The sequence below is a fragment of the Gymnodraco acuticeps genome, unplaced genomic scaffold (assembly GCF_902827175.1).
Source record: "Gymnodraco acuticeps unplaced genomic scaffold, fGymAcu1.1, whole genome shotgun sequence".
NCBI lineage: Eukaryota > Metazoa > Chordata > Actinopteri > Perciformes > Bathydraconidae > Gymnodraco > Gymnodraco acuticeps.
In genome coordinates, this window is record NW_022990014.1 from 864,587 (window position 1) to 878,333 (window position 13,747).

Below are 13,747 nucleotides of genomic sequence, written 5' to 3' on the forward strand. Positions count from 1 at the left end.
TTTTACAGTTTAAGTAAAAGACAATTGTCAAATTATATCAATCAAACAACTAATAATTAATTAATAATAATGATATATGATGTGACAACAATGATGATGATTATTATTAGTAGTAGTAAAACTAGTTGTTGTAGTAGCAGTAGCACTATAAGAATACAAATGAAATACAAGAATAAGAAAATGAATACTTTAAAAACACAAAAGAAACAAGAGCAGAAATGTCATATGTTTATTTTCTGTTAAAATATATTATATGTTTAGCTACAATTTTCACCTGAGTCATTATAAACTTGCAGATGTTGGAGTGAAGTACTCTTTTCTTGTCCGAGATCAAAGACAGTTTGTGCACGTGTGGTTACCAGCAGTAAGAGTTTAGTAACCTGACTGTACCTGAAGCAAATAGAAATGGCTGCAATACAATTTCACTCCAGTTATTTCTCACTGTATGGTATAGACATGAAACGGCCAAGGATGCGAAATGACATTCTGACCATGGCTGTTGGCACTATTATTCAGATGTACTGACTTACCTCTTCAATGGACTCTTGTATTTTCTAAAGCAAACTCGAAACTCAACTGTTAACAAGGTTAAGCCAGTAAAAGGAATTCAGTTTTTTTTTTGTCGATTTCTCATCACCCAAAAGTAATTTCATTTGACCTGACCTGTGGTGAAAGATTATAACTTTAAATGTTGCCTTCTTCTCATCCTTCTATTTCCAATTATGCAGGGATACGGCAACAGTGAAGGCTGACTTTTCATGACAAAGTACCATGTCACCTACGGATTAACTATGATAAGGACAAATAAGGCAGAAAATGTACTTGCAAGTATTTGCATTTTCTTTATACAGATCAAATAAGAAGAAGAACTATGTCTACTCATACATAAGGAGACATCTGAATGCCTCACTAACCACCAATTACTCTCAGGTGCAATCCTTCCTTTTATCTCCTATTCCTCCATTGTTTGTATACCCCTCCCTATTGTATTTCTTAACATTGACCAACAGGTGGTGCCAAAGCATCTAGCATAAAAACAAAAGCTCTGATTTAGTTGCATGTTCTGAGCAGCAGTGTCCCTACTGAGGTTCATAGACACCCATAGCACTTAAAACATTTCCACAAGATCTCAAAGAAAATGTGGGAGAGCTTCAGATTATTGACGGGAAATAATGAAATACTTCAAAGCAGTAGTGCAACTCAACACATAAAGTATAGATAGTTTACCACACAACTTATTCTAAGGCGCATCAGTCATCCGCAGCAGGATGAGTAACGAATGGTGAGCCCTTGATATTAAAAGGTTATGATGAGTATATGTAAAATTATGGCTACTATGAAATAGGAAAAACTTTATAGATCTCGCTAGGGAACGTTAAAATGTGACAGGAGAAGGGCAGTCTAATAAAAAAGCAGAGACATTTTATGGTTGTTAAAAAATATGTAATAATATATTGCTCCAACACTAAGGTGCTCAATAAATAGAATCACGTTGCCTTTTCCTTTGTCGTCAAGTGTATCTGTTATTGTGCTAATACTACATTAATATCTCAATAGGCTTTAACGGAAAATACAGCAACACTTTCTAACTCAGCCCTTTATATAGGACCATAAAAAAATGGGACTTTGCAAAAATAATACAGGAGAGCGCAGGAGCACTAATTCAAAGAGAGACACACACACACCCTCAGGGTGTAAGAAACTGTTGTTGGGGAAAATGTCAATTATAACACAACGGTCAGTCCTTTAAAGGTCAAATGGAATAAGCCCAGAAATCCACTTCAATGTCCATACTTCACAAAGTTCAGGATGCCAGTTGGCGGTGTTAAGGGATATCTGAGGTCAGGTCTGGATGAAGTGGTGTGGCCGATGAGTTAAGAGAGTGCAGTTTGGTGGGCTGCAGGGGTAGATTAAAAGATGAAGATGCAAAACCGCCATCTTGTTTTCAAGAACACAATAAATGACATTTGACTTCAAGAAATTCAGTGTCATATGCAAATTAGATCAGAGTGATACATACATGTGTGTGACAAATAACTAAAAATGTATGAGATTGCACTGGAAATAAAGAAATAAGAGTTAATTGACTATAAAATAAATAGACATAATGCTATGAGTAGAACTTCAATGAAAGCATAATTGTACTGTAAATAAGTGAATGACAACAATGTTTAGAAGATATAGATATAGATATACCCATATGAATAGTTCAAAAACACTTTTAAGTATAGTTAATAGCGTTATTTATGAGAATAGTAAAGACTGCAGGGCCTTGTGGCAGTGGAAATGAAAAACATGTTGTGGAGCCACTTTTTTATGGAGCTGCCTGCCAGAGAAGGAGCTGCTCTGGGCACTTAGGGATCCATGGGGAGGTAAGAAGTGTCATCCATAATGGCTGATAATATGGCCATCATCTTTTTCTCCCCCATCCTCCTCTAGGGAGACCAGAGATACTCTGTGAGGCATGTTCTCAGGCTGCCTGCTGTTAGATGTCTTGTAACCAAGATGTTTTTCATGCTCCTACAAACTTGCTCACATTCTTTTGCTGCCCTCTCCTTCTCCTAAGCCTTCCTCCTGAAACGGTTTCCGCCATTCCAGATATTCCTATTCTGCTTTTTCTGTACCCACCTGGCACTGACATAAGTGACCTCTTTCTGTCATTCAATAACGGCTTCATTTCAGGGAAGACAAGGGACTTGTTGGAAAAACACTGCACCTCCCCAACGGACGGTATTTTCAGAGATGATGCAGTGTGTCAGGCAGACTGCATGTCCTCCCCTCGCGGCCCATTCTTCCCAGTCCTGTCTCTTAAAGCCTTGTCTGACTATCCCCTCACTCCATGTGTGGCTCTTTCAGTTCCAGGCCTGCAAATACAGTTTGAATTGCAAATACCGGAATTAGTTAGTTACATTTTTTTTCCTTTCGTTTTCCAGATTATATCAAATTATATTTCGACCACTTGAGTAAATATTCAAGGGTCCAAAAGCTTTAGCGTGTTCTCTGTGGGGAAAAAAATCCTGCATAATGTGTTGACCATACAGTCGGTTCTGACACAGTAATGTGAAAAGGACTGTGTTGTTTGCTTTTTTAACACCACTTCTGAAGCTTTTGAGATCCCTCAGAGTAATGTTTCTATCGGACAGTAGCAGAACAAGTTCATGGGATGCAGAGTGTTGAACAAAGATGACAAAGTGCAACCCACCATCTGTAAGGGACATATATCAGAAGTAATACCCATCATCCTCTGTGGCACAGCTCCAACTCCATTTGTGTATTACTGACCTTGGAGCACATTATTAGTCATCATCATGTTTTTCCACACATTTGATATGCTGATTTATTTGTGTGTGTGTGTGTGTGTGTGTGTGTGTGTGTGTGTGTGTGTGTGTGTGTGTGTGTGTGTGTGTGTGTGTGTGTGTGTGTGTGTGTGTGTGTGTGTGTGTGTGTGTGTGTGTGTGTGTGTGTGTGTGTGTTGTGGTTGCTGTCTTCTGCTCCCAGTTGGTGAAGATTATGTTCAGTGTCGTGGAAGACTTGGAGGGGTATTAAATGAGGCTCGTATCATGCATCGCCTGTGTATGCCTCATGTTCCCTCTGCACATTGTGACCATGGATGAACAGTATTCATTATCATACTGCAGGGAGATGCAAAGATTTGTTGGAACGTAAGCAAAATGTGACCACACAACATGTACATAGTCAAATTTGAAATAGCATTTCCTTAATATTTAAAAAAAATAAACCTGAATCCTTTCATTCAGATGATGGTGATGATTACTATTTTGAACCAGTTGAACACTTTATTATCATAGTGCAAGAAACCTAAATGCTAATTTATGCTAAATAGTGGTGTAATGATGTGGTTTAGCTAATTCTGAGAGCCAAATATGCAGCAAAAACCTCTGAAGGCAGAGAAAACAGAAGCAAATGAATTGCATGCAGGATGAATACAGTCTTCATACTCTCTAATATGAGCCACAGGCAATGTCCCTGATGTGCTTCCTCTCCTCCCATGTGAGCAAGAGCCAAGTGGGGAGGATGATGGATATAGCTCCGCGAGGACACAGCGATATACAACACCATTCTTGACATGTTTCCACACGAGTGCAACTGCATCAGGTGGGGATGAGCATGACAGGTCTCCTTCCTTACCTTTTGCGCTCTGTCACTGAACTGACACGACATTTCGTACCAACATGTCCCACCAGATGCTCCATCTGATATATGAAAATGAGAGAGTTGAATAATTCAGTCTAATTATACTGCCGCAAGAACTCATGCTACAATTGTTTGGTTTTTTCCATTAAGATCAGGTGAAAACAAACTCAATAAGGGCAATGAGTCATACTCTGTGACTCATAGTTTTACATTTTATTTCAAAAATAAACAAGACAAGACTACTTTGAGTTATATGCAGCTTGTTGCTAGCACAGGGGGTAGATCAATATCCATGGAAAAGTGTGGATGCATAGGCAGTGGATGACATGATTATTATGGCTCTTTTGCACGGGCCATATAAGCACTTTAGTGCAGCTTTTCACTGGCTGTAATGGATTCCGTTTTACAGTTCATTCAAGGGATGACTGTTACCTGGATTTTTACAAAAATTCTCACTGAACCTTTACCATTAAAATGTAACAACCTCTGACCACTGAGGTAGTTTGATATATGGGCACCTGCAGAGCACCTTATGCACTGTGAACTACTGCTTTTCTCAAGTGGGATGTGTAAAAAAAAAGCAGCTACATAAATAAACATTACGGGATAGACAGATTATGAAAATCCAGTGGGTTTTGTTTTCAGAATGAATTACATGATAAGCTGTTTAACAGACCGTTTGAACGAAGGAGTGCTCATAGCACGGTGATTTGTTGATATGTTTGGGACATCTTTTCTGTAGGTAGGTCAACATCTTTTGGGGGGGATGTATATCGATGCTCCACTGAGTTGATTCTTTGTGCATGAAATGACTTGACATCCTCCCGACCACCGAGCGAGCGAGCGTGCGTGCGTGCGTGCGTGAGCGTCCGGAGGGGGAGAGAGAGAGAGAGAGAGAGAGAGAGAGAGAGAGAGAGAGAGAGAGAGAGAGAGAGAGAGAGAGAAGAGAGAGAGAGAGAGAGAGAGAGAGAGAGAGAGAGAGAGAGAGAGAGAGAGAGAGAGAGAGAGAGAGAGAGAGAGAGAGAGAGAGCGCGAATAAGCAACTTTGTTACCAGGCATAGTGTCTCCTACGGCACAGCGTCGTTAAACAGAAGCATTTGGCAGTTATGATTTATCAGCGTTTCTTTCATCCTCTCCGGTGCATTAAAAACGGCGAACGTAAGCTTGTGTTTCCTCCTTCGTTTTGACGGATTAAAAATAGAAGATGCGCTGAATTACAACCCAACGAGTGTTCATCTTCATCAATGTGCGTGAGGTATGTCTACCAGGACTTGGTCAGAAATTAAGCTGACTGTTTGACGTCTTACAAGGCGTGCTTTGTCATGCAGAATCTCAGCTAACCTTCTTTACTTTACAAATATTTCATTTAAACTGATTTTATTTTTATTTTTATTTCTTAACAAGCAAACGTGATGTGGCTTCGCCTCACATTGGAGTTAATCCATTGTTTAATGCTTATGTACAGCTTTGACCTTGCTTTTTTGATGTTTACATAGCTTGAGGAGTTGCTTTCTATGCTGCCTTGTTTGAGCCATTATAGAATCAGCAGCCACACAGCCAGAAGTGACCCTTGTGTTGGATAACAGCAAATTAACCTTTGACTTATGTAGGCTACAGCTTGTTGTGTGGAAGTTGCTTTCATTGCAGTCTGATTGTTTTACATCACCATGTATGTCTTTTATTTCTAGATGACATTGAGGATACCTTAGCAGGACTGTGAGCTCGGCCATCATTGTGCACGAAGATGCATCTTTGGATTTCATATGTTTTGCTAAGTGCAATGTCAGTGTGCATTGTTGAGATGTTTGGCAGTTATGGAGAAATATGTCAACGACTGTGTGCCTGTGAGGAGAGAGAGGGCATTCTCACAGTGAGCTGTGAAAACAGAGGAGTTTCAAGTATCTCAGACATAAGCCCAGTGTACTTCTCTCAGTATCATCTGCTGCTAACAGGGAACCTTTTGAAAAAGCTATCTGCTAATGACTTTGTTGACTACAAAGGACTTACAATATTACATCTGGGAAATAATGACATATCTGAAGTGGAAGCAGGAGCTTTTAATGGACTTCAGGGATTAAAACGATTGCATCTCAACAATAACAAAATAGATGCCTTGAAGGAAGAGATTTTCTTTGGCCTTGAAAGTCTGGAATATCTACAAATTGATAATAATTATATCACTCACGTGGCGCCTAATGCCTTGAGCAGACTTCAACATCTGGAGGTCCTGATTCTAAATGACAACTTAATATCTTCTCTGCCTGTGAACATTTTCCAATATGTACCCTTGACTCATTTAGACTTAAGGGGGAATCAGCTTAAAGTCCTCCCCTACTCAGGTCTGCTGGAGCACATGAACAGCGTTGTGGAGTTACAGCTGGAGGAGAATCCGTGGAACTGTTCGTGTGAGCTCATTGCTCTTAAAACCTGGCTCGAGAGCATATCATATTCAGCTTTAGTTGGAGACGTTGTTTGTGAGTTCCCTTTCCGGCTTCATGGGAGAGATCTCGATGAAGTTTCAAAACAGGAGTTGTGCCCGAGGAGAGCCATTGCTGAATATGAGATGCCCCAGCTGCCACATTTGAGCACCGATGCATACTATAGGACCTCACCAGCTCTACTCCCAGCCTCCTTCACATCATCTGCAATTGCACGATCCTCATCAAGACCCACTAAGGGACCCCGCCAGTCAAGAAAATTAAAATCAAGGCCCACTGCTCGGATCTCATCAAACAAACCACAAAATTATGGGCAAATTATTTCATATCAAACCAAATCCCCTGTGCCTTTAGATTGCCCAACTGCCTGCACATGTAACCTTCAAATATCAGACCTTGGCCTGAATGTGAACTGCCAAGAGCGAAAAATTGAGTCCATCTCCGACTTAAATCCCAAACCTTACAATCCCAAAAAGATGTATCTAACTGGGAATTTTATCCCTGTGGTGCGTCGATCAGATTTTATTGAGGCGACTGGATTAGATTTGCTTCACCTGGGTAACAATCGAATATCTCGCATACATGACCGAGCTTTTGGCGATTTGACACATCTAAGAAGACTATACCTTAATGGGAATGTGATTGACCATCTTACAGCTAACATGTTTTATGGCCTGGAGACTTTACAGTTCTTATACTTGGAATACAATATCATTAAAGAGGTGACTTCTGACACCTTTCAGCATGTTCCCAAACTTCAGCTTCTTTTTCTGAACAATAACCTCTTGAAAACTTTACCAGTCGGAACATTAAACGGCCTCACATTGGCCAGACTGAATTTTCGGAGCAACCATCTCCGATACCTGCCGGTCAGCGGCGTGCTAGATCAGCTAACAGCACTGGTGCAGGTAGATTTGTTTGAGAATCCCTGGGATTGCTCTTGTAGCATACTGGAGTTGAAGATGTGGCTGGAGCAGCTTAGCACAGGCACGGTTGTAAACAATGTCATCTGTGGATCGCCTAAGAAGCTAGCTGGGGAGGATATGAGATACATTAAGACAACAAATTTCTGCCCTAATAACTCTGATATACTTGCCTCCATGATCCCACCCTCGGAAGAATCTTTTCCTGGCAGCACTATCACCATAGAAACATCCTTGGATTATGACACACAATACAGCGCCATTCCTTTATCTGTGATGATTCTAGCCCTTCTCCTCATCTTCATTGTGTCTGTGTTTGTGGCTGCAGGATTATTCGTGGTAATGAAAAAGAGACATCAAAAGTGTCAAATAGAGCATAATAACTCCATGAATGCTTGCATTAGCTCTCTCAACATTGAATACGGCCTCTACAAAAAGGGATCCATTCCCAAAGTCAGAACATCTGCAGGACATGTATATGAGTTCATCCCGCCTCCCGCAGAACCCACATGCAGAACTACTGCCCAAACCCCGACGGACAGCAAATCAGTGGATGGATTTAGAGACTTTGACGAGTTGAGCAATGCTTTTCTGGGTAACTCGGATGAAGAGGCAGCCAGTAATGTAATAAGCTTGGAATACAGTGCCACCACTCCAGAGCCTCTTAACAAGCCCTCCACCCCTCACCGAGATGATCATGAGTGTTACTACAGAGATGTACTTGAACCTGACAAGCACACACGCTACAGCAATACGTTGCCATGCAGGCATGCGGCACGCTCTTCAAGTCTGTATACCTCAGACTTTGATGCAAGGAATCAATACGTGCAGCCAGACAGAATACAACAGACAATACTGTATTGTGCAGCACCAAGTACTGTGTATGTGGAGCCCAACAGGAGTGAGTACTGGGAACTGAAAGCAAAGCTTCATATTGATCCAGACTACCTTGAAGTTCTGGAGAAGCGAACAACATTTTCACAGTTTTGAGAGACCTGACACCTGGGCGGTCACATCGGATGCATTGTTGCAATGTTTCTATTTTTATCAGGAATCAGACCCTGTTTGAAAAACAGGCAGAACCATTTCATGACATTTATAAGTACAATGCAGTGTGAGCTACACTATATGAATTTCTGGACATTGTGTGTTACAGGATTGAGTAACAAAGTGGGACACTTATCAGTTTAAAGTAACCCTTAACCCCTGTGGTATTCAACAGTTTGATTTACATTTGTAAATATCAACCAGAAATGATTGGGTTGTATGACTCATCCCTACCTAAAATACATCCTAGAGCTGTTTCATTGACCATAATGTGAGACCGAGCTTTTTTCTCTCAAATTAGCTGCATTATGATGTCAATGAAGTGTGCAGATATGTTCTTATCCCAAAATAACCTAGATTTGTTTAACAGTTATACCCATGGCTACACAATCAAACAAATCAAATTCATTTTAATAGGAAATGTATCTGTAAACATTAATTTGACCTACGTGTGTAGCTGTAAAAGACGCATCTGTTTTATACCCTGAAATTGTGCTCCAGTAAAAGATATAGTCACACATTAGGGAGGCAGTTTTTACTCCCGCTTGCACAGCTCTGGGATGATAATATTAAGTGCATGAGATCATAAAAGTAATTACAATTTAATATCTCACAGATTATGAGACCAGTCTATGCTCTCTTGTTGCAGATTTGTAAGAGATTAATTAATATTTCCTAAAAATACACTGAACAACCCTAATCTGTGATGAGAGCCTCCCCATCTCCAAACCAACTACAATTGTGGATTATGGACACGTGTTGCTCTTGTATTGAGTTACATATCAATGCATTGTTTTACTCAGAAATGTTGCAACTAAAAGATTATAATCAAAGTTGTATTCAGATGTACTGTAACTGAAGTGGGAGCTTTAAAGGTCTATATCATTTGTCACAAACATGTATGCTCTTGCAAACATACAGCTTGAAAACATACTTGTTGAGAATGTAATGTGTCTTTATTTATTCGTACCAGAACCAAAGCAAAAAAAATCGTCACTTAGCATATGCGAAGTTTGACACTCAGAATACTAAATTCCTGTGTTTTATTGTAAACTGACAACCTTTTGTTATGTCTGAATACACTTACAAAAGCTATCTTCCAGTTGCAACATATTTGAGTAGATTTTCAATACAATATGAGTATCTTCCTGCTCCTGTCGAAAATTCAACTGAAAATGTTTCAACATATTTTAAATGATTGCACATTTTTGTACAAAGGGATATTTATTTGTCTTCATTTCATTGTATTTTAAAAAACTGCACTATTAACTTCTACAGGTTAACAATGATGTCACTTTATAAAATGTACAATATGGTAACATGTGCGTACTGTATAGCCATAGAAGTAGGTATGATAGCTGTGTAGGTAAAAGTACTACATGTTAAATCATTATGCACTATGCATAGCTATGGAGTTAACTCAGACAATCTTTACAAAATGCAAACAGCCCATCCTCTCAGTTGCTCATGATATTAAAGCATATTATCAAATGTCATACATCTTTATTTAAAAGGGAAAACTCAGAAACTCCTCAGAATATTCACATTTTGGATAATAGTTTTTTTCTAAGAATTCATTAATGTTTAATTTAATGTGTTTAAAGCAACATGCTGAGAGGATGTGTGTGTATTGCATCACAATGAAAAACACACATTATTTGGCATTGTTTCAATTGTGTGCTTGGTTGCATGAAATCTGGCAATTTGACTGCAATTAGCTCTCGTTATGTCTCTTTTAAGAAGGGATTGATGGTGTGTGTAACAAATTCATAAAGGTCTTCAAGAGCTAATAGATTGAGAAGCACACGGAATGAATGCTTGAATGGATAGAGGTGTCTTTATGCAAAGCACATCATCCAGTCCTAATGCAGTCAAACACATTTCTGGGTCAATAGTGTAAGCACAGAAATGTGTCTTTCCCTAACAGTTTAATACACAGTGTACATTCACCTCATACTGTATGCAGTATTATGCCCTAAACCTGTCATCTTTACTTAGCTAGTTAGAGGACATGTGTATCTGGACTGTGTCTGCATGTCACCATGTATTACACTGCAGCATTTGTCATGCTGTTTATCAAGTATACAGTGTTGCCTTTCACAAGTCCACAGTCATTTTGTGATTATTTCGTAATTTGATCTGTGTCTGCTATGAGAACATTTATTGGAATTAAAATGAAGTCAACACAGTGCAGCATGATGTTAACCTGCACAGATTTGTACTACATGTAGGATATCTTTAAATCAATATATTGGTGTAAAGTTAGTGGTGAAAACACTGTAAACCTGCACAGAAAGTTACACACACAATGTTTGTATTGTGAGCGGTGTCCAACATTTAGTTAATTGTTTTATTTCTTTAAACAATTGCTTTTTTATAACTGTGTGGTACATTTTTTGCAACAAAATGAATGCACAGATGACAAAATAGAACAACACAAATACTAATAACTTAATTTTCCAGGGTTGATGTAGGAAAATCCAATATCTTTAACATTTTGTTTGTCATGATGTTTCTTTCAATCTGTATGAATCTTGAGAAAGCAGCTGTGTAATGGAACACAGTATTTACTGTATATAACAGACATTTGATATATGTTTTGCTCTTTCAGATTTTGTTATCAATGACCAAATGCCGATATCTGTCACATGTGAGACTGCACATACTAATAATCCAAAAATATGTTGAATTGAAATGTGACTGTCCTGTGTATGTGAACAAATGTTTAATTTGCAAAAAATAAGAGATCCAGACAGTGTCTTATTTGACCCCAACTTTTTTATGTTTGGTTTTTTTTTTTTTCATACGAAACACTGCTTTTTTCTATGTCAACCTCAGATCTGTATATAGAACACTTCATCAGCATTTCCATGCAAACTTAAATTAGATCTGAAAAGCAAGAATCTGGTCTCTTACTGCAAAAAAACACAGTACAACTAGGATTATGTGGGGTAAATATATCTACATTGTGCTGTTTCTTTAGTTGTTAGCTGATGAATAAAATATATGCATTCATTTGTTATACCCTGGTTTCTGTGTTCCCTTCACCCTCTAAACAAATGGTGTGTGAAGTAAATGTCATAGTGTACAGAGAGGACAGCTTTGAAAATGTTGCAAAGAAAAACATTGGCCTTTACTACAATTATAATATACAACTCAAATGTTCAGATCAAGCCATTGTCACGGTTTCAAATAGGCAAATGGGATATATCAAAAATGTGTGTGTTGCATAATCAAAGTTGAAGTGGCATAGATCGTACTGTGGTGTCTTAGCTTCACTCAGAACCACCATGTTGACTAAGAACTCAAACGATCAATTCTCTCATGTATAAATGAAATGAATATCTGATGCCTAAGCGTTCAAACAGACACGCAAATAACATTAGCAGAACAGGCCCAGGGCAGTGTTACAAACAGTACTTTTCAAAATATGAGTATCTTGTACTCTTTAGATTCTAAATGTTTGTTCTCAAGCATCTCAAAACAACAAAATATGTTTTGTAGTGTTATTCTTGGTGTGTTTAAAGCTTGAGTAAGGATATGTGACCTTACTGTAACTGTGCAATATGAACACATCTTTATGCACATGCTACCCGACCCTTGCATACATAGCAGTATCCATGGAAACATCCAATTACCTGACACAGAAAAAAAAATCTGGAGCAAAAATATACTACGCTGAATGTGAACTCATTTGTAACTCAGCTCTCTGACATGTGTGTTTGTTGCACGTCCTAAATTGTAAACATTGTTTATGAAAGACTCAAGCTGAATTGCAAGAAATGCATACATCTGAATTGTATTTACTTGTGAATTTTTCGTTGTATTCTAATTTTAATAAGACAACAAAGCACAGTGGATCACCTTCGACTCAATGTATTTGTCAGATTGATGGTGTTATGTTGCTTAGTTGCTTGAAGACCCGAATTCAGCTATAGGGAGAGGGAAATTAGGGCAGATCTACATTATGTAAGCTTGAAGAGATGTGTCAGGCAGTGTGAAGACGGCATATGACTGTAAGAATTCACCAAGGGAGAAAACCTTTACTATTTGCTTACATCAGGCTTACAACATTGTAGAAATACCACTGACTTAAACAACCTTGATATGTCTATATTTCTTCCCTAGCACAATCTCACATCTGGCAACATAGTATGTCTTCCAGTTGTTAGTCTCAGTCTGTGTTTCTGTCCCTGAAGCTTTTGTTGAGTCTTCTGTTTTCCTTTGCAGCAGTTCTCTGTCTCTCTCCGTCGCCCTTTGTATGTGTGTGTGTGTGTGTGTGTGTGTGTGTGTGTGTGTGTGTGTGTGTGTGTGTGTGTGTGTGTGTGTGGTGCGTGCGTGCGTGCGTGCGTGCGTGCGTGCGTGCGTGCGTGCGTGCGTGCGTGCGTGTGTGTGTGTGTGTGTGTGTGTGTGTGTGTGTGTGTGTGTTTGACTGTGTGTGTCTGGGTGAATAAATTATTGACTCAGAGTGTATTCATGCCTGCCTCAAGGACTTCAGCCAGCCAATGTGGCATACCTTTATCCTTTTCTTTCGTCTTTCAACGTTTTTGTTCCTTCCTACAACTTTCAGGCAAGGTAAAAGGCTTCAGTAATAATTGATGCATTACATCTTGAACATAAACTGACATTCATGTGTGTCCAGTGTCCTTGAATATGTTGTCTGTCGTGGTAAGGTCCATCATTTTAGATTGATATGAAGAGAAATGTATTGCTGTTGGGGTAGCGTGGTATTTACTTAACCCAGAAAGGGGGATTTGGTTCCGAGATGTGCTAAACTTTGCCAGTATATTTGCAACAACTAGAAACAGTATGTGTGAGATACACTCATATTTATGAGGGCTTATCCAGGCTTATGACTGCCAACCTGAGAAAAGTAATAAAATCCCTCTTCATCCTCCCATATACACTAAACATGAGAATAATATTTCACATCAAGAGAAAAGAAAAGCTTTGGCAAAAGGTGAAATAAAATGCTGTGTTGTGAATACAGTGAATTGATGTTTATAAGAGGCTTTCATAGCTGGAGTGCTCTGTATTACAACGTCAGTCTGTTGGCTGTATGCATAATTTCATTCTCTGAGATTTTCCTGGCAGTACCCAGACAACTAATAATAGTCACCAATTCAAAATTATCTACTTTGAATACAATGTTGTCCCTCTTTCAGTCACTGGCACACTATAAAG

The 13,747-nt window shown here is 39.0% G+C and overlaps 1 protein-coding gene across 2 annotated transcripts; it reads left to right on the forward strand.

Annotated features, from left to right (window-relative positions):
• Positions 1 to 5,220: 5,220 nt before the first annotated feature.
• On the forward strand, positions 5,221 to 12,072 carry slitrk5b (SLIT and NTRK-like family, member 5b). 2 transcript variants are annotated; one of them, XM_034213260.1, is made up of 2 exons: positions 5,221 to 5,410; positions 5,844 to 12,072. In XM_034213260.1, the coding sequence occupies exon 2, from the start codon at positions 5,900 to 5,902 to the stop codon at positions 8,504 to 8,506; it is 2,607 nt and encodes an 868-aa protein (XP_034069151.1). In that variant the 5' UTR covers positions 5,221 to 5,410; positions 5,844 to 5,899; the 3' UTR covers positions 8,507 to 12,072. The 2 variants fall into 2 exon arrangements, with proteins under 2 accessions (XP_034069151.1, XP_034069152.1); XM_034213261.1 differs by having other exon boundaries at positions 5,221 to 5,401.
• The last annotated feature ends 1,675 nt before the right edge of the window (positions 12,073 to 13,747 follow it).

Coding starts and splice junctions, on each gene's coding strand:
- slitrk5b (XM_034213260.1), top strand. CDS start 5,900: ATGCATCTTTGGATTTCATATGTTTTGCTAAGTGCAATGTCAGTGTGC.